The following is a 25,885-nucleotide window of genomic DNA, read 5'->3' on the forward strand; positions in this document are numbered from 1 at the left end:
ATTGTATTTCAGATGGTAACAACCTTTCAAGTGGCTCTTCTTCAGGTAAATCTATCTTCTAAAGTTCTATCTACTGAAGTCTCTCTATGCTTTATTCTGTTTCTATTATTTCCAGATCCCATTACATTTTATATAATTCTAGAAGAGCGCAAATCAAAATATGGCTCTTTATCCCATTCTGAATATTCATTTCTTCAAAACTACAGATATAACAGCTAAACTATTACATTTAGTATAATTATGCAAGATATAAAATCCAAATGTAGTGATACTTTTGAGCTTATTATTGTTAAAAGTTCTTGTGTACAAAGCATAAAAAAAATTCTATCAATATATGAGACAAAACACATTGTGGAATTTGGTATTGAAATATAAATTAGCTGCTGTAACATAAAGAACTTCTTCAGGTTTCCTATCTCAGGCCAAAACAATATTATCTATTCTATGAAGTCTGGCGACCAGGGTGGTAAGAGCTGGGAGTTTCTTGAGAATTTGATTTAATAGATGGAATGAATTCTTTCCTACAGCTACCAGGACAAACACCATATTTTCAGCAAGACAGCAAAATATTGTGCCAACTGAATAACTCTTTCAATATAATACATACTGTGATGCTTGCTATTTTGTTTCATTGCAGATATTCCCTTTTTTCTTCTTTTCCATACTTTTGATTATGTCAAAAGAAGAAAAATGCAAACAGTAAAATCTCTTTGAGAGGACCAAAAATTCTTCTTTTCCATGTTTTTTCCACAAAAAAAAGCTGTAATGCCTATAATTTTAATATAATGAATAAAATCTAATATAATAACATCTGTAGCAAAAAATAGAAAGAAAACGAGACAGCTAAATGTACAAGTTTACATTAATATCAAAGGATATCATCACACCATTTTTCGAGGAGGACCCCAAGAACACTGTTCAGACTAGATTCACTGATCAACCAAAGACAGCATAGCTCTACAGAGAGACAGAGACTTCATCCCTCTCTTTCACCGGCTTACCAGTCCTGTTTTCACAGGCTGCCTCAGAGGCATATGTGTAGATAGGATGATCTGGAATCATATTATTCTCTTAGCCATTCTCAATACTACATTTTAGTAGGAGTGCAGCCTAAAAACATAAACGTGCTATCACCATCATAGAGATGGAACAACTTTCTCACTTGTAAGGGAACGTAAACAGACTGCCGTTATTGATAACAACAACTACCTACAAAAAAAAATACAAATTCAACTTTAGAGAAAACTAAAAGAAAAATAACCAGGGTGCTAGAATTAAAGTAGACCACATCAGACAATAAGAAAGTGCATATGCAGTATCTGAGAATTATAAATTTAAGCTTCAAATTAAATAATTTGAGATGCCTTTCTTTTCCTGCCTGAGAAGAAATAAACACAGAGCATGAAGATTATTTAATGAGCAGAGAAATAAAATGATCCACTTATGTATGCTTCTCAATATTTGGGGGAAAAGACCTAGAAGAAAAAAAGAAAAAAGAAAACATATACACACATATAATCAGTTCTTACTGTAATTCTCTATTCTATGGCCTGCTGAGCCCAGACAGAAAATAAAGCAGCATCACATGCCGCAGCATTTGTGTGGAGTGCATTCAACTACCTGCTGCTATTTTAGACTGTCAATATTTAGGGATTGTGTTTCTTAACAGCAATTGTTTCCTTTGGTCTGTTGCATGAGCTGTTAGATATTCTAAGACTTTGGCCAGAAATCCAGCAATTGGCTAAATCTGCATTTTTGATAACCTAGATCATGAAAATTCCTTGACATCAGACAGATATCAGAAAATTTTTAAAGAGCTAACTTGTGCTCCTCTTGCAAAAGTAATCTTGTTCATCATTTGGGGAAGTTTCAGAACAAAAGTGTTGTTCAGTCAATCCACAGCCTCGAGGATAGTCATAATCAGCTTACCTACACACCCATTATTTTCATGTTTGTTTCTTTTGAAGTCTCAAAATGTCTAAATATTCTTCCCATTTTTGCAAGCACCAGGAATCTTGAAAATAGTTTTAGTGAACAAATCCAGCTGTAATCAGGCATTATCTAAAACACTCTTTATCAAATAAATCCCATCTCTCTGTTTAGAATAGACCTGACTTTGAGGATATATCAGCTGTATTCCTTAGTCTTCCTTACTGAAAAACTAACATTTGTTGCATATTAGCGCCAGATCAGTCATCCACTATGATAAATTTATCATATAACTTAACAAGATTTGATTTTCTTCAACATTGTACCACAGTTACTAGGCTGTGCCTGGACACAGGCATCTAAGAGTTTGGTTTAACTCTTCAGCCTAGGACAAGTTATGCGTCACACCAGGAACAAGTTTTGACAGTTCCCACACTTTTCTTAGTTTATCCTGTGCAAACTTTTGGTATATTTGAGTTCCTTTGATTTGATTTTGGGATGGCTAAGTCTAGAGAAGCTTGAGAGTCCAATAAACCAAATCTAATGAATCCAGCTAGCCTGAGACCAGCTACTATTTCTTTTCCTTCTGACTTATTTGAAATCAGCTTTTCTATTTGTCTGCAACAGAAGGACAGTAACAGTACTAATAGAGTTACCACAAAAACTGGCTGAACAGCTCTTTCAGGACCATCCCAACCTCTGAGTTGCTCTTCTGCAGTGCTTAGGGGAATCTGAGAACTGAAACTGGGACTCCGATGTGTATCAACAGGAATTAAACAGACCGTGGGATAAAGCATAGCACTCACCCTAGTGCATTCAGCCACTGCAGTGAAAGTTAAGATCTTTCAGTTTTAGGCATTTCTGACTTTGCTACTGTGTCTGGTAAGTACCACTTCACCACTAGAAGTCTGCGGAGTAACTTCACTGTGACAAGACAATATTCAAGCCAAGTATCGTTTCCCTTCATTGTAACAGAATGCTTCCTTAAAAAAAAAAGATTGGAAATTACTTGCCCCTCAAGTAAATTGGGTTACTAAGGAAGGTCTTATTCAGATACTTTTTTGCTGTAATGCTCCATTTTCAAAATGAAATTTGTATTTATGGGGCAGTTAATTTACTTTTTGGAAACAATTTTTTTTTTTTTGACAACCTTCTATATGATGGTGTTTTGCTTTTAAAAATTGAAATTTTCTATAACTGTTAATGTTTCCCATTTTCGTACTTTTACGGAAAAGTAAGGCTATTAATTTTTCAGAACAAGACAGTGTTGTGAGTATAGTATAGAAAAAAACTATTAACCAAAATATTTTGGTTTTTAACAATTTGAAACCTTTACTTCACTTCTAATTCTTTAAAGTAAAATAATGACAATTTTAAAAACAAAGTAGTTTTGAAGAGTTCCTTTTGCCCTAATCTTGAGAACAATTAAAAAAAAAAAACCTCAAAAAAACTTCAGGGCAGAAAGCTGATATTCCAGCTAGCCCTAGGCGTAAAAGAATAGGCAAACTTTATAATTCAATATATCAAGCTCATCTCATCTCTTTAGCAACAAGAAAACAGATATTTTCTAGACATTTTTTGTACATTTCTATTCAGTGCCATTCTTCAGGCCTGAGGCTATAGATATTTTGTTTTCTATCTAGGGCCAAGGAGATCTCTGCCTCCCTAAAAACTTCAGCTTCCTGGCAAAAAAAAGTCAAGTCACAACAGCCTATGACTATAAAAATTCTATTTTGAAAATGCCAAAGGAAGTTAAATATTTTAGGTTCCATGAATTCTGAACATCTCATAAGATCTCCCAAAATATGAGATAGGATAGCAGAAAGGACTTTCAGGGAGCAAAAAAAGTTTATTTGAATTTGAGACCTAGGAGATAACTACATTTGTCACCCGTTTAGATGAGTCTTTTGTTATCTGCAGTGTAAGTATTTTTGGGCTGAGTTCTACAATTTAGAAACTCTAATGGTTAGCTGAGATGACACAGAGAATAAATGCAACAACTAGCAGATTAAGTCATTTGCAAATCAGTTATTCAGTGAAGCACGTTTGAAAGGAGAAGGTGGAATGTAAGCCCGCAATTGTGACTCAGAAATTGTACCACTTCCCTGAATTGCTCTTCGCATGCCACAATGCTGAGTCAGAGATGTGTATAATTAAGAAGAACCTAGTAATCTAGTCTTTAAGTTCAATAAAATATAAGGATTTAAATATATTATCTGTATATTCACAGAAAATTAAATAAAAGCTAGTTACATCTCAAAAAACTTTTAGTATTGCAAGCTAAGATAAACCTGGTTTGACATCATACCTACCTAAAGCAGGGGCTGTTCACTTTCAAATGCATTTTAGCCCAGGAAAGCTTCCTCTGACCTTTCTAGTCTATATTGGGACATCCAGCCTAGTGCCATGAATTTTACTTCACATCAAATTGTATTACTGAGCTAAGCAAGAAAGTATGATGTAAATTAGATAAATTCTGAATGGGCCTCCTGGTAGCTTTAGCTGCAGTACCACAGAAGATTTAAACGTCCAACACATTATATGGCTCTTTATCTATACAGTATGGAAGAATCACAATATTCCCCCTTAAAAGGAATATTCAAGTTAAAAAGCAGGAAATAGGAATTTTAACTTTGAGAGCATTTCTTTCTAAAAGCAAAAAAAGATAGAATTTCAAGCATGAAATAGAAAACTTATATTTTAGCAAGAAGCAAAATTCTTACTGTGTATCCTTTCCAGCTGAACTGCAGTTAGACAGCTAAATCAGTAATGCAGTATAACACGGTCATATTAACTTAGTGAAGCAGAAAAGACCATCTGCACCACCATGAATATAACTAAAATAGAGTGCCAGCAAAAAAGCCTTAACAGTGTCTAATACCAGAAAGCCTTATGAATGGTGTTTTAAAGGAGTGCAATGTAATTGATGAAAAAAGAATTACAGTAGTTGTTTGACCTTTGATGCAATAAGCTTGTAAAATTGATTTATAAACTGCTTTATAACTCGATTTCTTATACATTTACAAATAATGAAGTGATTTTTGTGTACTTCACTAATTTCAACTGTGAGCAATTTGTCCAAGTATATACATAATAAGCTAAAAGAAATATGAAGTCTATGAATAGACTGCTCCCAAGATACAGTCTATTGAATATCACTGAGCATACTGAAAATTGGCACCTCTAGTTGCTACCTCTAGCAGGTGTGGCTCTGGTTTTATATAGTAGAGAGTTCTGTGTCTACTGTACTGTTGTGGTACAGTACTAATACGCGTTAGACTAATATGCATTAGACTAATAGATTCAGTGCTATATGGTATTTATCAAGCTTTTCACAAGATCCCTCACTGAAATTGTCAAGGAATAAGAAGGAAGATTATTACATGAATTCACGTTTTAAAGTGAGGAAAAAGCAGGTAGGACCAGATTTCTCAATATTGAGATATTATCAGCAGAGTCTTACAGAGTCTTTGTTTTAATTATTTGGAGAAAAAAGTTGCAAATAGTTAGTTGGGAAAGTTTGCTGATGACACAGAACTATTTAGAATGTAACATGAGATTTATAGAAATATCCTACAACATGGAGCGGCTGGGCGATAAAATAGCAAGTGACATTTCTTACAGACGTAATGATAGCCTCTGAACTATCTGTTATCAATCAGGAAAGATCTCTCAGCTGTTATGCAATTTCTTAAATTAGCATATGCTAGCAAGATACCTCAAAAAGGCAAACCTGATATTAGCAATTATAAGGAAAGGGTCTGAGATCAAAACAAAAAAGCCATTATGTCACTGCACAAATCCCTGAGCCTGGGATTAGTTCAGGCCATTGTCAAAAATGGTTATATTAGAAATGAAAAGGAACTGAGAAAAACGAGAAGGGTGATCAAAACTATGCAATACTGTGCAATATATATGATATATAGTTACACTAGCATTCTTCAGCTTGGAAAAAGAGATGAACAAAGATGGATATTACGGAAGTATGGAAAACTACAACAATTATTAAGAATAAAAAGGGAGCAATTATTCACTGTTTCTCACACCATAAGAACTAGAATTTACCCCATGAAATTATCAGGCAACAGGTTTATAGCAAACAGGGAAGTACTTTTTCCACAAAGGTACACATTAGTCATGGAACTGTTTGCTATAGGGTGCTTTACAGATCAAAGTATAACTGGGTTTCAAAAGCACTGTAGCAAATTCATGGAAGTTATCGAGCTTAAGGTTTGAATGCAATCTCTGGCTCAGAAACTGCAGATTGCCAGAAACTGAAGGAGTGATTTTGGGAGAACTATCACACTCTACAGTGGTTCTTCAGCTCTTTCTCCATTTATCCACCACTGGAAAATATCAGAGGTCCAACAATGTGCTAGATGGATTTATGGTGGGATCTAGCATAGCAACCTTAGTTTTTAAATAGATTTTCCTTCAGGAGGACTACAGCACTCTCATTCATTTAGAATACAAAATAAATTCAATACTGACCATAAAGCACATTTATTTTAAAAACAAAATTAATTGTGCCATCAATTGCTCTGCATCAACTACTTTGCACAGACATCAATGAAAGACTATTTTAAAACATTTCAGTGTACTGGCCCATGATCAAAGCATGAGACAATTACATCTCAGTGCTATATATTAACAAACATTAGCTAGCTACAAACACTGGTAATTAAAACTGACAGAATAAAATAAAACTTATCCCAAACGTAATTTCTTACCCCAGTAAGAGAGAACAAGAAGATACTTCTTGATGTCCCCTTAGAAACCATTGTTGCTATTGATTTACTGTGAAAAATGGTCATGTAGCAAAGTGGTAAGTGACAAGGAAGCATTAGATTGGACAAACTCTTTCTGCTATGATATCTGATCTTTCCTATTATTTCAATTACTTTATTTGGTAGGGGGTAGCATTTCTTTCTCTAAGCTATTTGCTGTGTTTTCTGTGCATTGGAAGCACCTGTGCCTCCATCTGTGAGTTGTACTATACAATATACTTAAAATTTTTGCTGCCTGGGTTTGCTTTTTTTGGGGAAAAGGCCTGTAGGTTTTACAGTTCTTCCGCTGTATTTTCTCTGCTTGTACCATATTTTACACTTTTCCTCTGCATATGATAAATATGAGTAGCTTAGAGTTGCTCATTTTCCAAAACACTCTGAATAATCTACTGCCATTTAATATGCTAAGCCCAATGAAGCCCACACCCATGCAAATGCATGAAAAATAATCACATTGTATGTGTCCAACTGAAGCTGGAGAACTGCGTTTCTGCTCCCCTCCCTGCCCTTTTTTTTTTTTTTTTTTTTTTAAAAACACATGCACACATGCAACAACTTAAAACAAACGTTGGAAGATATCACAGCAAAAGTGGATGCACAACTTCAGTTTTATTTCCTGAATGATTAAGACTCATACCTTTCAGTTTAATTTGTAACTAATAAATCAATTCCACTGAAGCAGCAGCAGTAGGTCTTTAAGCACATGGGAGTTCCACTGATGATAAAAATCTACAAATACCTACTTAGGCGTATAGTTACCAAGCAAAGTAGTTCTACATGTTTTATCACTCTTTTATAGATGCATAATTTTAAAACCAGAAAGGACCACTGGATTATACAATCTTATCTCTTTTAAAACACAGGTTATAGAATCCATGCTGTAAGTCCTGTTCTGAGCTCAATAACTCATGTTTGACTGAAGCAGGAAATCTTCTAACAACATGACTACAACAAACTTACAAGTATAAAACAGTTCCACAGATGCGCATTCCATCCCCAAACAGTGTATTTTATTAGGCATAGGTCAAATCACTTATTTATAGCTGTTGTTATGCAGTTTGCATGTGAAAAAAGCAAACTAAAGGAATTAATATATAGACTAATAATAAACTAATGTACTTTTTTTTTTTAGGCAAACTTTTTGGGTTCAGGTTACCTGGACTGAGGCTCTTAACATACAGAAAACAATCCTTACCACAGGAAGATCCTGATGCAGTGATAGTGGATTCATCTAAGCACAGCGATGACTCAGTGGCCATGAAGCACTTTAAATCACCTACAAAAGAAAGTGTTAGCCCTTCAGAAGCGGATGACACAAAAGCACTGATTCAACCCAGTAAATGTTCTCCTTTGGTTAATATATCAGGACCTCTGGATCATTCATCACCTAAACAGCAATGGGACAGACTTTATCCCGACATGATACAGACAAGCAATCCACTAACCCATTCCAGATCAAAGGAAAGCATTTGTAGTATACGGAGAGCATCTTCAGTACATGATATAGAAGGTTTTAACATCCATCCCAAGAACGTTTTTAGGGACCGACATGCAAGCGAAGGTACGGTGGAAAGTCAATCTGTATTCAGTGATGTACTAAGAAAGGGATTATTGCATATTTTCATAGAAATTATCATTCAGTAAGTAAAACTAAATATATTCAACTATATATTTTATGTACAATATAATCAGGACTCAAAAATCATACTAAAAATATCAAATACACCAAAGCTTACTCATTCTAAATACTGATTTCCATGTCTAGGCAGTGAAGTTGAATCATTGGAAAGCACTTAGACTACCATCTGCCTTCTTTAGGCAGGTATAGCAAAATTAGGCCCAATATTTGTAAAACTAGTATTAGCATTTGGGGACAGGGGTGGAAATCTGCTGATCAAGTTAAAATCGCATGCGCAGTTCTGTCCCCATACTCAAATATATTTATGATACTGGTTTTGATTGTATGAAATTATTTCGGAGATTGCTCAGTTTGTTTTTCTTAAACCTATGATGTGCATATTGCATTTTCACTGTCTCAACATGGAGATATGCTTCTTCTCTCACGCTGGAGAAAATCTCCTGAACAACTCCAGTGAAATGCTTGGTGATGCATTAGTCTAAAATTCACGTAAGAGGGATTTTCTCCTTATCTTAGTATATTCTTGCAACTAGTAAAGTTTAAAAAGAAGTTTTCTCTGTCTTCTTATTTTACTCCCGCTCCTAATTACCTGAAGTCATGGAGTGTCATCTACGATTTCTCCTTGTAGGAGAGAGGGAGCTTGAGAAACTTGGGAAAAAGAGCTCGAGCAAACAGAGGTTTGGAAACCCTATGAATGGAGAGGCACCTTTGAAACTGACTTTCCTAGAAAAAAGTGACACACACATTTCTTTGCGGCTATTGATGGTCTAATGATTTGAATCATATGATTTTTATTCAAACCAGATGACATGTAAAGTCTGTGGAAAGTTTTTAAGAACTCAAATACATATCATGTCATGGAAGACTGCGCACAGATTCATAAGTTATCATGAAAAGACATTTTCAGTTTCAATGATTCCCTGTTTTTCTCCTATTCATTGAGCCCAAATGCCAAGTTCCCCTGCCTTTTAGGAGCTCCACAGCATATATCCCCTAAAATACAAGACATCTCAAAGTTCCTCCATCACCCAGATTAACTCCTGGATTAGCAGGAATGATTATTCCTTCCAGTTACTCTTCCTGTAGTAAAGCTAGTCCGATAGCTATAAATTCTCATATACTGATAGACAGACATTAGATAGATACCTGTACATTGTAAGACTATATAATTAACCTTTTTAGAAGTTTTTTCCAACTAAAAGCATCCATTCAATTCAGTGAGGGGTCTATGCATAAAATGATTTCAGGCTTAGTTTCTGAATAAATAGTAAGTAAGTTTTGCACACTGCACAACAAAGAGGTCATTACTATTTTTCTCCTGCCCAAATCCCTACAAAAAATTGCATATACACCATAACCATGGGCTGTGGAAAGCAAGTGTTACGAGAACATGTTCTTGTCCTCTGTAAGTGATGTAACATAATGTGATAGCAACACGATTTAACTCAAATAATGAAACTTGAATCTCCTTCTGAAAAATTATTGAAATATATTTTGAGCTGAAAAAATTCCACTGACATATCTTGCTTCACTAGTTAGTGTACTGAAAAGAGACTGTAATGAAAAATGTTTTTGCAAAAGTTTTTTCTTTTTATGTGTAGATCACTTTCAAATAATACAAATATATTCTTTATGCCATATTTACTCTATGAGTTTGAATGCATGTGGTTTCCTAAAAGGGAAAGATTGACAATATGGTTGATTGTGTGTTATTTTCCACAGTCCAGAAGAACTAAATCAACTAATTCCATTGCATAGATGGTCATGCTCACATATTCTCCAAAAAAAGTTTGGCAACAATACTGTAATGCAGTAACATTTTTAATAGTAGTAAAGTTGTATTAATTTCATCTATTTTAGCAGTGTTTCCTTGGATTTAAAAATGAGAATTGTGAGTAGGATTTGGCCACTGTAATAAGTGCATTTAAGGAATAATTTTTCCTAAGTTTTATTTGTATAAATATATCTATGTATAACCCCTCAAAGGATGCGTTTGTAGGGTTTTCATTGAAACATTTGGGTGAACGTTTCTTTTCACATTTTTGTTGCTTATGGACTCTGATTTTTTCAGCTCAAATAATCTGAAAATTCAATTAAATCCACTTTAAACCATACCATTTTGCTATATTTCATAACAACATTCAAACCAAGATTTCAAGATCATGATCTGGAGCCTAAAACCTCCAAAGTTCAGTCATGTCCAAGTTTTGGGATCATTGCATAAAGTTTATCTTGGTTTTGACTTTCCCAGATACTTAAAACTAAACTTTCAGATAAAACATATTCAAGAACATCTATTTTGCCACTTTCTTTAATCAGAATAAACTCTGAAAATAGAACTTCCCAACTGGTTATTAATTATATGAAGAAAATGTATAAAATTAAGCTGATTATTACATTTCTTTGGTTATGATGGTACAAAGTCTGTGCAGAAACAGCCATATAATAATGGGTGCACAGAGGAGCAAAAATTTCTAACTATATTTCACAGAATAACATCTTGCAAGTGGCAAATACAAAGAAAAAAATTTACTCTAAGTACATAATTAATTTGAATTTCTACTGCCTCTCAAATGAATTATTTACATTGTAAATGGACAAAATATTGTCACACTGATTCCACTTTGCAAAAGCTACAAAGTAGTAAAGAACCTGGCCCTAAGTGTAGGTCATACATAGGCACACTAAACATGTACAACACAACGGAGGATGGCTCTCAGAACTGCTTTAGAATTAGTAACATGCTTGATGCCATCTGCTTCAAAACTTATTAGAATTTGGCAACTTATGCTGCAAGTATGCTTAAATTTAGCTAATAAGTCAAGTCCTGCTTGCCTTACTCAACAGTGAGCCATAAAGCCCTATTGTTGCTACAAAATTATCCATGCAAGTTGGGCAACCAAGATTCAGTCCAAATCATCTTTTTTGGACTCTCACAGGTTTCAACAGATGTTGTAGATACTGTAGGGGAGAATGTAAAACCTTAAGTAAACTATAGTCCCAATGGGCTAAATTCTGCTGTCTTTAACGCTGCAAAATTTACAGCCCAAGGGTAGCAAGAAGTTTAATACATTTCCCATTCCCTTTTTACTTTGCTTATTGATCCTAACAATTCTGATTTTTTTTCCCCTGCACCCGCTGAAAAGAAATATGTTGTTCTGACTGAAAATGGAATGCAGGATTCAGATTTAACTTTTTTCCATCTCTCCCTGTTCAAAAAAAACAACTGAATCATCTGAACAGAAGTCTGACAGAACAAGAGAACAGCGTTATTTAGCTCAATAGTCAGTATGCTAATCCAGCTGGGGCCAAATTCATTTTTCTAGAAGGCTATTGAGAATATAAATTAATGTAGCATGTGAAATCACTTATGTGTCCCAGTTGCCTATCACTGTGTACTTTAAAATTGCCACAGCTATACCTAGTGTTAATCGTATGCTGAAAGGCATTGCACCAAAAATGACAATATAGGATTAAGTTCATCTAAGGATGGAATTCAGTGAAGTGCACTAAATTTTTCGATTTGACAGCAAAAAGGGCAGGGCAGGAGCTGTGTGCAGCAGCCACCACCCAAAACCAAACCGAGTGCCTTCCACCCACACACCAGCAGCAACAATCCCCATTTCGCAGGCTGGGTTAGGTTCACTTAGGGAATTTTATTTTCTTCAGGAAGTGCCCTCAGTGACACCTCTGCAATCTTCTGAAGAAATCAGCAGGCTTTCAAGCCTAAGTCAGCCTACAAAATCTGCATTACTGCCAGGACAGCGCGAAACCCACAGGCAGCAGGTCACCGCAGAGCAAGCCCTGGCCAGGCCGGCGCCCCGAGACGCCGCTGGCTGCAGCTGAGGAAATGAGGCGTCACTGTGTTTCCCGGGTCCCCCTCACCGGCGGGGACCACGGCTCCTCTCTCAGGAGCTTCTCCCACACCAGGGCTGCCCTTGTACGAGGGACCAGCCCCGGCTACGCCACCAGGGTGGAGAGGGCGCCCGTCCGTGGGGCCAGCCTGGGGCGTGGGCACCTCAGGGGCGGCCTCCTGCCCCTCAGGGGAGGACAGCCCTGGGTGAGTCTCAGCCTCAGCTCCGCTGACCAGTGGCGGCGGGGCAGAAGGGAAAGGCAGCCCCAGCCCAGCTTCCTTGCCAGCTCCACACGGCCCCCGGCAGGCCCCGAGGCAGCAGCACCTGAGCAGCCCCTCGCACCTCCCCCAGGGCTGCCTGGGGCCTGAGGGGAGGGAGGGCGCCGGCCAGCCGTGAACAGCAGTGGTGTCTATCCAGACACCTGCTAAAAAAAGAGAAAAGGAAAAAAAACCAAACAGGTTCTCCTTTAAGGGGGTTGATACCAAGAAAGGATTCAGGGCTTGGTGCACCCGCATAGAGAGACACTTCTCCATTACCTCACGTAAAGGCGCCTAAGAGCTGAAGAAGGACATGTAAGACAATCTTCATCTTCAGGGTTTCCCTAGCAGTTACTCGGATAAGGCGCTGCTGTAGCACGCCACCTTGGTAAAATCAGCTCCAAGAAATCTAGGTCTTCCTGCGGGTCCCTAGGAAGCACGGTGCCTCAGCAGGGCAGCACTAGGCTGCCGGCGCAGCGTCCCCGGCCCCCCGCCATGTTCGGCCCAGCTGCAGCACTGGCGCCTACAATGGCAGTAGGTGCTCACTTAATGACAGGTGCTAATTAGTGCTTCACGGGTTAATATTTTTGACTTCAAACTCCATAGAGGAGTAAGTGTACGTGAAACCTGGACTTGTTGAGAAGGTATTTTGGCAATTTGCTGATAACACAAGTTAGCTAGAGCCAAAAGGACTCTGGTTTTTATACCGCCTGATGATCTACTCCAAACAGTTTTACAGATTATTTCTTAATTGTCAAAATGACATCACCTTGATTAGAGGTCTACGTAATATAATCAAGGAGGTGCGAGAATATTTTAATTCCAGCCACACACACATTTTGAAGCAATAATTCCTGCTTGCGCTGATGTAGATTTTAGGTTTTTTTCTCTCTTTTTCTTCACTCTTATTATGCTGAAAACCAGACAATGGTCGCAATGTCAAAGGTAAAGTATACACGCAGAACGTGCCATCCAGTGTCTCCAACAACCACCCTCTTTGGCATGTGAATTTGCCTGCCGTATGAAACGTTCCAGTGCAACGTTCTCATGCTGACCTCGCGAGGGCCGGGTGCATTACCGAACCTGGACTTGTTGGACACTTAATTACTCCCTTCAAACTTTTATCTCAAAGCACTAACTAATGATCCCTGGAAAAAGTGAAGGAAAAGTTAAACAGTTATGCAACTTAAGTATCTGATAATTAGTTTTAAAAAAAAAAAGAGAGAAAGTTATTTAACTCAATGCTGCTGTCTTTAAGCAGGCAAAACTTCTGTTGACGTTACCAGAAGTTTTACCTGTGAAAGGATGTATAATCGGGCCATTAATAAACAATCCGTTGCTATGAAGTGTTTACTTTTCAGTTAACTATCTCAAAAATAAAATTATGGGTAATCAGGAGCCATGTGAAAATATCTTCACTTCTTCCTCTTTTGTCTCCCTAAAACTAGTTTCTCGTTCCTGGATGGCAGGGGGTATGATTTCAAGCTTCCTGTAGTATTAAAGTGTGCATGCATGAATTTCATTGCCAATTTCATGTTTTTTGGAACAGCTACAAAACTATTTATATTCACTAGCACAATGACAGCAAAAGAAAACTGAGCTACATCTTTTATAAGCAATTTGAACACAATTCTCTAAGTGATTTCATTTCTAGAAAGGTTATTTTAAAACATGTTCAGTTAAACTGTGATATTTGTAGCTATGTTTGAAAACTGGTTTGTGACTTCATGCATGATGCAAAAAGTGTGTGTACCTGAAAGTCTTCTCTCTGAACTGCATGCAATGCATGAGCTAGACTCTGTGAAGCAATTCATGGACTATAACATCATTGCATTTGCTTCATGTGTATGTCAGTAAAATCTTGAGGGAGGGGGGCAGTGTCTTTGTCCTATAAAAGAGTTGTTATAAATATGTTTACTGCTGGTGAAGATGATGGATTGACAGCTCAGAAGAGTGAAATCATTTCTTAACATGTTGTATAAGCAGGGACAATGGAATCCTGCCATGAAAATGGGGAGATAAACTTAACCTGAAATAGTCTCCTTTGTAGGGTAGGCAAAAGCATGTCATTTGCTCTGCTTATTTGGTTCTCAGCCTCTCTGCTGAGACTGTCAATCAGGGCACCAATTAGTGTCGATTGTGATTTGTTATAGCCCTCTTTTTCTGCTTCCTGTTATGAGGATATAGGAAAAGTCCACTAGTTGTCAAGTAGCAGCTCAAAAGCTGTTAGCCTGGGCTGTACTTAAGCTAGTAATGTCTTTTAATGAATTATCATTATCAATGAGATACATAGATGCCTTTCATCATTTTTTTAAGCAAAAGACGGCAGGAAAAAAGAAAGATTTATTCTCGTGTGCAATTACCTTAAATCCAGTACCACATGCTAGGACATGAATATTTGGCAGGGAAGGACTCCCTATAATAAATCCATTACTTACAGAGAGTTAGTTCGCTTAAGAATAGAACCGGTAAAAGACTTAAATCCCAGAAAACAAGATTTCAGTGCAATCTCAGCATCTATAGCTAACGTTACTAATTCCATCTAATCATGCATTTGCCTAAGCTCCCTTAGAGCTCTCTTACCTCAGAGTTCCCTAGGTATCAAGGATCTCATTCATCTGAGAAACAACTCCAACTTGATACCCCAATCATATGTAAGCCACCTCAATATCCAAAAACTGAATTGCTACAACTGTGCAGGGAAATATAGCTGAAAAAAATGCACTCTGACCACACCTAGCACAAACCAGCCAGATCACTTACCTTAATAATTGTAAATGTGACTCTCACTTTCTTTTAAAGAACACCTTTTAATAGATTACTCATGTAAATAACAGGAAAGATGGTTCAGGCCCTAGTTGGGCCAATAGGTGTTCAAGCACAATATCCCTCATTCCTTGATAGTGTCCTCTCTGTAGCAGGCTTTTAAGCATTCCACATGGGAGAAGGGTATTTGCTTTCTCCCTTTTTGTAGTGAAGCTGTTCTACAAAGTATGGTCTAGATTGGTTAGCCTTAGAAGGAAGACAAAGCCTCATTTTGTAGTCTGATGGTAATGCATTTGCAAACAATTTTTTTTAAATCTTATATCAAATGATCATTGGATAAATACAGTAAGAGTCCTGAGAGCAGAACCATTGAAGTGGTCTTTCCCAAGGCAACACCCTAACTCCTGTTCTACAGGATCATGCCCTCCCTTGTGATCTTGAATTTCTTTCTGCACAGTGGTCAATTTGAAATGAATTAGTGGAAGGTTTTTTTCTCCAGCCCAAATTAACCTCTAATTAGTGTGAATTCAGAAGGTGGAAAGCATATATATGAATTCTGATAAGCTACAAAAAGAAATGAAAAGCCTGCTTCCTCAATAAGTATTCTCAGACTTATGCAAGAGAGACCCAGCCCTCAGTTACAGCATTTTACAAAGACAAATTTTGAGTCCTTCTTGGTTGTGAAAAGATAAAAATCTAGGTACTGACCTGCACAGATAGCTCTGGACACTGAATCCAAAAAAGTCCCTGGAGGTCAAGTTGTAGAATTCAGCACTGACTCACTCGCTAGTCAACATTCCCAGGCTGCTAGCTCCAGGCTGCTGCTTTGTATTTCACTCATTCACACATTGCAGATAGAATCCAGGTGTTCCCCTGACAACTCTGAAACTTACCCTAAGCCTAATGCTGTCCGTTGGCTGCTTCTGAACCATAAGGACAGTTCTTTTTTCCCTCCTAGGAAAAAAAAATAGAGGGCAGAGGAAAAACATCACATTCCTGCCCATAACAGAATTAGGATGCACCAAGGTTCTCATGTGGATCTGAGAAATACCCTTAGATCCCACAATTTAGACAGAATGCTACACCTGCAAGACCAGGAATGTGTCCTAAATCCATTACTGGATCTAGATCTTGCAGTCTAAACATCTTTACAGTTCTCTTTTACAGTATTATTCTCAAAAGGAACTATTCCTTCCTGTGAATTTTTGGAGGGTTTCTGGGCCAACTTTATAATGACGGTACAAATAACTCTGGACAATATTGAAAAGAGTAATTTATAATGGATATGTACCTCATGAAGTATGTGAACTCTGTATTGTTTATCTATCATGGCTCATTAAAGTAAGACAACGTGCTTAAGTATGTATTAAATATTCCACTGATATTCTACATACAAGTGTTCCTCTTGTTTTCAGTATTTTGTTGATAATGACAATTAAAGCAACACATTTTGTGAATTTGTGATACTTCAGAATTAAATGTGCTTGGCTTTTAGGAGGATGTTAAACACAGTTTAATATTTACATTGATTAAATATGGAATTACTTACTATGTGTCAATGGGGAAGGATAATTACAAAATGGACTTGACTCAATTTTTGAATTTACCAAAAGCCATTTTTTGAATTAGGTATCCTATCAACATAAGCAATAGTGCAGATATGATAATAGAGCCTTTTACTCTGCAATGGGACAGGCCAGACATTCTGATATAATATTGTGTCCTACTTCTGCTTTTGTAAACAAAATGAGAGTATAGTATTTCTACTTACCCAAAATAATGACAGCATATACGTGGGTTTGTGAAACCAATTAAGGATGGATGCATTATGGACTTTGCAATCTTATGACTTCATAAAGAATATTGCTTCATGTAAAGGAAATTTCATATTTACATCCCATAGTAAATTTGATTCTCATTAGCAGTAGAGTTATTTTTAAAATCTAGATAATTTTTACTATTAACAAATAGTATAGTGAAAAATAATTTTAACTGTCTTTCTAACATATCTCACTGAAACATTAATGATAACTTATTTCTCTGCATTTGTCAAATACTAAATATGCATTCCAATTTTTTAGGCCCTTTTAATCATATCAAGTCAAGTCTGTTGGGATCCACATCGGATTCAAATCTCAACAAATACAGTACAATCAACAAAATTCCTCAACTCACCTTGAACTTTTCTGATATCAAAAGTGAAAAAAAATCTTCATCTCCTCCTTCTTCAGAAAAAACAATTATTGCACCTAAGGTGAAAGACCGAACGCACAATGTAACAGAGAAGGTTACCCAGGTAAGGTAATATATATTATCTGTGTTACTTTTTAGTATTATGAACCTGTTCATCAATGTATACAATAGATTGTTACCTTTTTCATGAATGATTTGGATATTTCCAGGACAATTTGAGTTATTAGAGTTTGAGCTGTTATTTACTTTACCTGCAGTTCAATTGTACATGAAGTGGTTTACAATGTTAGATGATACTTCTTAAGTTCTGCTAAAATATGTATTACTTTCCAAAGAGAAGTAAGCAGTTAAAACTTTTTAGTAATGTACTTTGCAATGAGGAAAAGCTGTAGGATGCACCAAGTGCCCAGTATTAGTCCATTAACTTCTGTGATTACTGTCAGTCATAAGTATTATTTATTGTGTACAAAATTTCATTTGTTTTTTCCTTTTCTTAGTTTTGTGAATTGCTGGTTAGTGCAAGGAACAATACATATGACAGGTGATCAAGCCAATGGTATGGGCGTGATAATTATAGTGCCCTCTGAGGATACAAATGAAAGATCCAAATCAGTTTAAGTGCGAGCTAAGCAGTAAGCTTCATCAAACCTCATCAGCTTCATCAAGCCTGAAGTAATTCTGAACACACATAAAGGTTTGATTCTAAGTAGGCTGGGAATTTTAAAGTACAAATAATGTATCCTGCTGTTTATGTCTTCAGAGTAGTATAGTAGCTAGGTGAACGACTGAAGGGTTGTATATATGATTGTATGCCAAAATTTCAACTGAGTTTTTAGAGGCCTGATCCTAAAAGGTTTTAAGCAAGTTGCTGAAAACCATAGACAGACATCCTCTTCATAATTCAACAAGTGGTTGAAGATGTTATTTTCCAAAACATCCTGTCACTACACCTCTGGAAGATGATTTTGCCTGAGGCAATTTAAGGAACACTTCCACAAATCCCTTTGCCAGTAGAATGAGGTAAATAGTAATCTCTAGCTCAGGGCAAACAGCTAGAGGACCAAGTAAAAGAATGCCAATTAGCATCTTTCTTCAGCCTAAAACAGATCTAGTGCCCACTGAAGGCAATAGAGGTTTTCAGCTGAATTCATTATCAACCTTGCGGTTGTGTTGTAATGACATATGGGTATTAGCAAGGCCAGGCTACCAGAATGCAACATGCTGGGTTTTGGGGGTTTTTTAAGAAATAGCAGTCTCTGTTCCAAAGAACTTTTATAGTCTCAGTAAGCAGAGGGTTAGCCCCTAAATGTCTATCCACTGACAGACTGAAGGAGGTGAGAAATGCTTTGTATTAGGATGCAGACAGAGATTCCAAGAAAAATCTTGCTAAGAATAGGTTTTCACTTACTGCTGACCTGCCTTCTGTAGACCAGGTTGCAGCTTCTCAACATTGCAGCTATGCCAGATAGTTTCCACGCTCCAGCTCCTTTTGATAGATATATAAAGCAATGGCCCTCTGTACACCCTCCTAGAGAAATGGAGATAAAAGTTGTATCAGTTCTATCCTGAGATCAGTTAGTGCCTAAAAAGTAATTGGATTTTTATCTTTCATATATTTTGTCTTTGATAGCTAAGTTGAATCTGCAATCATTGTACTTTCTTCCCTGGTCAGCTGTGAAAGATTTAATCTCTTCTGGATCCATTTTGATATATTTTAAATTATTCAGAGCAGTTATACATAGAAATCCTTTCCACAGATAATATGGCAAAAAGTCAAGTAATATTAAAAAGACTAATTTTTATAACTTATATAAGCATAAGTCAAGCTTGATTGGTTTTTCAAAATTCTAATGGGCCAGTTAGCGCCAAAGTGCCCAGTTCCTATCTACTAATGACTATGTTACAGTCGAAAAGAATAATCTACATTTATTCCCAAACAACTTAGATATTATGAAAGGCCCAACAGAAATGGTTCAGATCAGCTGAACCTTCCAGAAACCTTAATGCTAACTAAATTTAAAATTAAATTTGAAAAGCTCGATAAAATCTTTACATTTCTTAAAATACTTCCAATTTAATTTGACCTTGGTTTATGTCTTTTTCTAGAACTATCTCAACCAACATGCAGAGGACAATCCATGTAGCAAACTTGGATAATATATCTTTCATCATAATGAGAAAGAATTACCCAAAGTGTCTCTTTATCCCCTTCTGTTTTCAATTATCAATGTTTTCACTTGTCACTGCAGCCTACACTGTAGGATTAGGTACAAGGAGAAATTCCTAGTTGGTGTAAATAAATATAGATGAAGTCTACTATACCTATATGTATCTGTCAAAGATCTAGTTAGCTAGTTATTTGTGAATTAGATGAGATATAAACATTTAGAAGATGAAAGTGGCTAGAAGTTTTTATCCCATTTATTTTTCTAATTTCCAGTGACTGCAATATGTTTTATGTGAGCTGGCACTTTGAAGGTTCCACTGGATGTCTATCTGCGTCTCTAGAATCTAAATCTCTTAGGAAAACTTGTCACAAGCCCCCTTCCGTTCAGTATTCACAGAAGCTCTAAAGTAGTGGAGAGGTGTTTTTGGAAGGTCTGAATACGGTGTTGAAATTAGAATGGATAACTAGAATATGCTTATGCTGACACAATCCTCGGATATGTATGTCTGGGTGAGAAGGCATCAGAAACGTACAGAGGGGAATATGACCTAATTAAGCTACAGGACAATATCAGTAAAAGAGCAAACGAGTATACAATGGCCATAATACATTTAAAGGTTACTTTCAATCAGAATAGCGACATCCTGAAACAGTCTTCCAATGAAAGTAGTTAGGGCAGGAATCCCAAATGCCTTTAGACAGAGCCCGAGAAATGTATTAAAAGGGTAGATACCACGATGTACTTTCCTGGGATTGCAGGACTTGACGACATGGAAGGCCACTTCCAGTCACATATAGCATCATTCAATCATCTATTCCTTCCTTTCTTTGTGATCTTCACTCTGCATCTGTCCTTTCCTCAGCTTTGCTGAGAAATTACTTCCTGCTGCTCTAGCCTGCCATTTCCATTACTGTGGCGCCTCTCACTGTCTGTAACTTAAAATCCAGAGATATGGCTCTGGTGTGCACCACGCTAAGGTATCACTGATCCTCAGAGTTGAATCAGTACACTCTGGATTCTCTCTGAGTAGTAAATAACAAAGCAAGTATCAGCATCATAGACTATAAGAATGAATTCTTTCCAGAAATATCTAGGCAAGACAGAGTTAACAATTGCATGACTTCTATCATGTCCACAAGCTGGAGAGGATATTCAGGTAGTTAAGATAGTGAGAAAAGCACAGGATGACACATAACTACCCCCACAAGGTAGAAGAATATAGTGAATTGTGTGAAATAAAATATTAACTTATTTTTAAAGGACAGCAAGATGGCAAAAATAGTAAAAGGAGACCTGCAGTGTAATACAAACAAGGAAGAAAACTAGTACAACAGAAAAAAAAAACACTAGGTAAGCAGTAAACAAATGAAAAGCAGGACTGGGGAGATGAGAAAAAGAAGAGCAAACAGTATTTTGTAACTAAAATATATAGCATAGAAAGCAAATTTTACCTAACAGAGTTTACAGACTGAAGTTACAAATAAATAGAGGAGTCATGGCCACTCTGTTTAGAGGACAAGATACACTTTCAGAAAGCATTTGGAGCAGAGAGAGATGTTTTAGCAAGCAAGATCTTAGTAGAATAAATTGGGAGCGGATAGGAAAATAAACATTTAGAAAAGAATTTCAGAAGGAAGAGAAGATGTTTTAACAGTTTGAAGAAAAATCATGAACTTTGAAATCTAGGTGGAAAAAATGAGATTTCACAGTAGAAATTCAAAAAAAAGAAATTATCAGCATGTTATCTATCTTTTAAGTAATACAAATAAATGAATTCCCCATTGAATGCAGAGTAGCATGTCCTGACCGTAGCTTCTGTTGAATGCCTCTGTCTGCAAAACATTGATATTTGCTGGGTTGAATAGCCAGTAATTTGCCAGATAGCCCTTTCTGAAAAATTAGCATTGTCACATCCCAACATAGACATTTGTCCCTAAAATTAAAGTTGCATTCCTGTTCTGCTTTACTATAAGGTTTTAGTTTTTAAACTTTTGGATTATAATTTCCGAAAGTGCTAAAATAGACTCTCTTGTAGAAACGTCTCAGTTTTTTTTCCATATCATCTTTATGAAAATTTGTTCAGGGGAGCAGTCCAATTTCTGCACTTTTTGCACTGACAGGTTCAGATGGGGCCTTGGCACTGGCTGTTAGAAAGAAACAAGTTTTCCCAGAGGCACAAAAAGAAGATTTTCATTGAAAAAAGCAGCAGGGCAAAAATTTGACTTCTATCCCTTAACATTTCTGATGAGTTTATAAAGGGGGCTTCCAACCTTAGAATTATGGCCTGTAGAGGCTCAACAGTAAGCAGTTTTGTACATTATTTTGAATCTTGTTTTATTACGCATCCAGTTCATACTAATGTATAGCTCCAAAGCTGTGAAATTTATTGTGAACAGAATAAGAGCTGTGTGAAGATTATAGTAGTTTGTATCTTTGGTTATGTTCAAAGAGAATAGGTAATTGCTTTATACCTGTAGACTGTCACTCATAGTAAACCATGACTAACCCAGTTAATAACCATGTAAATTGCTAATCCCTGGTCTTCCTTTAGCAAAACCAGTCTGTGGTCCCTCATTAATGCTCAGAGATTGTTGGTCACCTTGAAGTTCGTCTGTCTATTCAAAGGTGGTGGTTAGAGGGCCCAATATATATCCGTTGTTTATGATCTGCCACAATAGCTGACTTACAGGAGGGCAAAACTCTGTGACCTTTAAACCTTTAGTAAATAATACTTTTCAAAACAGTTTCACCATCCACCTACCTGTAGGAAATAGGATATATACATACATATATATACACATATATACACATACACATATATATACATATACATACACACACACACGCACATATATACATATACATATATATATATATCTCCTAACTGGTACATGGTTGATTAAATGATAGTATGTTCTGGATATATGGTTGATTGGAAGATTGTGATCTGTTTTCCAGACATGCTGAACATCCACAGCTCTTCTAAAAGTCAAACTGTGAATGTACAGTAGGTCATGTATGAAGTGATAGATCTTGCAGTTTCATGGCATGTTTTTGTAATTTGGCCAGACTCTGTTCTGTCAGTCCCAGAAGATTAAGAAATAAGTAGAAATATCCCCCAAGGCCAGTCTCAGCTGTTGATATAAATAGAACCATTATATGATCATGACTTCAAACTGACCTTCAGGTTTTCAGGCTAAAAGAAGACTGTTCAGCAGCATCTGGGAGGGAGAGGGGGAATACAAGACCTAAAAATAAAGCAAATTATTGAGCTATGCATTTTCAGCACTCTGATTCAGCTGACACGCTGCACCGTTTACAACCCCTTACGATAACACACACACAAATAACATTTCAAGGCTGTTCATTTTGGAACATGATCTAACATAAACCAGAAAATCCTGACTTAAGGGGAAACACAATTTTGATACATCTTCCAATTACATAGAAAGATATACATAGGATGATAAAATTGGGGGTAAGCAGAGCCAGCATTTCACTCGTTACTGTATGGAATGGCAATTTATTTGTTTCTGCTTGCACGAGAATGTTCTTGTTTCTATCATTCGCTGTTCCTATTTGCAATGATCAGTTCACATGGCTTACACCGGACGTTTCCCTTTGTACACAATCATACTTAGCAACCTTATGCAAAAAAAATTTATCTTCTATTGTCATTATATAATGATGCTTCATAATTACTATACATGTAATTATAGAAATAGTATAAATCTGTGTAATTACAATGTCATTTAGAAGGTGTAACACATCTGTGTGTGATAAGAAGAAAGGTAAAAAATGTCATGCTAATGGAAAAAAAGCAATAAAAATACCCCAGTCTCAATGTAGTCATTTACACCTGTGCAAAGATGTTGCCAAGCCTGAAGAGCAGTCTCCTTTACACTAAAGCAAGCAGCTATACAAAGTGCATGGAAGTAGAAAATAAGGCCCATTGGTTTTGATCGATTTCAGAAAAATAAAGCATTTTCATTTGAATTATTTGCTGTTGCATAAAGTAACAAAATGGCTGATCTAGTTATGGATTCAGAGCAATTGTGAATGATAAAATATTCTCTGAAGGTGATTGTTTCCAGTAGCACCTCTTCTCCTTGTGACAGCTGAATAATCTAAGACATCTGAACTGCTGCAATGTTTTGAGACAATTTCACAACATATGGTGGAAATGGAGCAGCTGGAAAGTCAGGCTGCTTCAAAGCATGTAACCTGGTTGCATCTTCAATCAGTCCACGTCCTTCCCCCAAGATCTGTTCTTCTGATAAATGGATAGTCTGGTCTTGCTGAGTATCTAGTATCCTCTATGAAATTTCAATTAATTAATTCTCATATGATCTCTTTGTTGTTACTGACTCGAACCAAATGCTCACTGGGCTGTTCTGTGATGCTAACATTGAATGGACTAGAGGTCTTCTAGCCCAGCCTCCCACTCAAAACAGCACTAACTTCAAAGTTAGATGAGAGTCAGGGAGTTGCCATGTTAGCTCAGGAAACAGGTTCCATGTTTAGATCAGCGTAAGCAAATATTTTCCAGGAGAAAGTCACCCAGCAATAGATAGCGTTAGAAACTTGTGCGGAGAAAGGAGGAGGGAAGAGGACACAAAGCTGTGGCTCACATGGGCCAGAAAGAGCTGGCATTTTAGAAGTGATGCTGGTAATGTAGCTAATGTTTAGAGTACTCACACAAAAGGAGGAAGTACCAGGTTGTAGTCCTAGAGTATTTTGCCTGTTACTTATCCTACATGAATGACCATCTGTAGAAAAAAAACAAAACATGGACTCAGGATTCCCTCCTCCACTGTCCAAGCGCCCTAACTCTTAAAGTTAGGACGTCTGGATTCGGAACTGTATTCTAGTGCTACCTAAGCACCTCAAATGTAAGCATTGTAGTACCAATGCTAGATCTAGCCACCGAACACCATAACCTGAGCAGACAATATTTAGCACTTACCTGATATCACCTGTTCACTCCTATTAGGAGTTACTTTTCTCAGACAATAAATGCAAGTATGTTCAGCTGACTATTTAATATAATTTCCTGCGAGTAACTTGAGTTTCCCTATTAGTGTAATACAAGCTAATACAAAATCCAAAAAACTAGTAGATAATTTAAAAGATAACTTTTTAAAGAAAATAGTTAAGTTCCCATGTACTTCTGGGGAGAAAAATTTATAAATAAGCTAAACGTGAAAGCAAAATGTTCCAGCAACTTACAGATGGAAAGAAGACGATATAACTGGTGATAACTGTAGAAGTTATCATCTACTACCATTTAGGAACCACTTGGGCTTAGGCATATAAAGGAGCGACAGCAACAAGGCTATTCTTCTTCTGGCTTGGGCAGGGGGTGGGAGAAAAGCATGTGGGTTTGTTAGTGTTGATGTGTTACCAGCTGAAAAAAATATTTCCTGTTTGGGGTTTGTTAGGGTTTGGATTTTTTTTTCCTAGGATCAGAAAAAGTAAGAAAAAGTGGAGACCATTAAACTTGGTCAGCACAGCACGTTATTTGATAAATTCTGAATGCCCTCAAAATTAAGAAGCCAAATGAGGTCATTCTTCTTATCTGTTATCTGTAATGTGTCAGAAATTGGATAATGCTTTCAGCTTATAACTGGTAGTAGGGTCAGTAGAGGAGTGCGGACCCAGAATTCCAGTTCAGAGATAATGCTTTTCAAAAGAAAGGAAGGAGGAGGGGGAACACTCTAAAATTATATTGAAATATCAATAAAAGCACAGCAGGGGAAAAATCAGGAACCACCTGTATGAATCAAAAAGCAAAGGGTCATTGAATCCCAAATATTATGTTCATGAAAAAGCATGCTAATTAATGGTCTAACATGTAGTTACAAAGCATTTATTGAGCTTTATGGATGGTTTAGGTGATACTGAGAATGAAATTAATGAGCAGGATACAACAAAAATTTCCAGAAAATATTTACTAAAGGTAGCTACTTTCAGACCATCTGCATTTCTATTTGTAGAATTGAACTACAAAATACAAATCTATATGAAATAAAGAGCATAAATTACATAAATATTCAGTTGATATTAATAGTACATACAGAACTCCCAGAGTTTCTTTGTCTGATACCAGGGTAACCTCGTATTGGATTTAGATAAGTTTTTTTTCCTTTGGTGGCTGAATAAATCACTCACTCTGACACATAGTGGAATTATCTTTAAGATATTTCAGATGTATTTTCAAGTCTAATTGAAAGAATTGCCAATTTTACACTAAGGCAGCATCTTTTTAAATATGAAAATTGTGGTAACTACT

The 25,885-nt window shown here is 36.6% G+C and overlaps 1 protein-coding gene across 5 annotated transcripts in view; it reads left to right on the forward strand.

Moving 5' to 3' along the window:
- The window catches only part of KCNH7 (potassium voltage-gated channel subfamily H member 7), a 241,397-nt gene that overhangs the window by 146,918 nt on the left and 68,594 nt on the right, over window positions 1-25,885 (forward strand). For 2 of the 5 annotated variants that reach the window (XM_009676154.2, XM_009676155.2), the window contains exons 4-7: window positions 13-45; window positions 7,849-8,277; window positions 13,915-13,938; window positions 17,314-17,528. In XM_009676154.2, coding sequence (XP_009674449.1) covers window positions 13-45; window positions 7,849-8,277; window positions 13,915-13,938; window positions 17,314-17,528 — 701 coding nt within the window. The remainder of the gene's footprint in view (window positions 1-12; window positions 46-7,848; window positions 8,278-13,914; window positions 13,939-17,313; window positions 17,529-25,885) is intronic. The other 3 variants (XM_009676156.2, XM_009676157.2, XM_009676158.2) reach the window with 3 other exon arrangements.

The sequence above is a fragment of the Struthio camelus genome, chromosome 6 (assembly GCF_040807025.1).
Source record: "Struthio camelus isolate bStrCam1 chromosome 6, bStrCam1.hap1, whole genome shotgun sequence".
NCBI classification, from domain to species: Eukaryota; Metazoa; Chordata; class Aves; order Struthioniformes; family Struthionidae; genus Struthio; species Struthio camelus.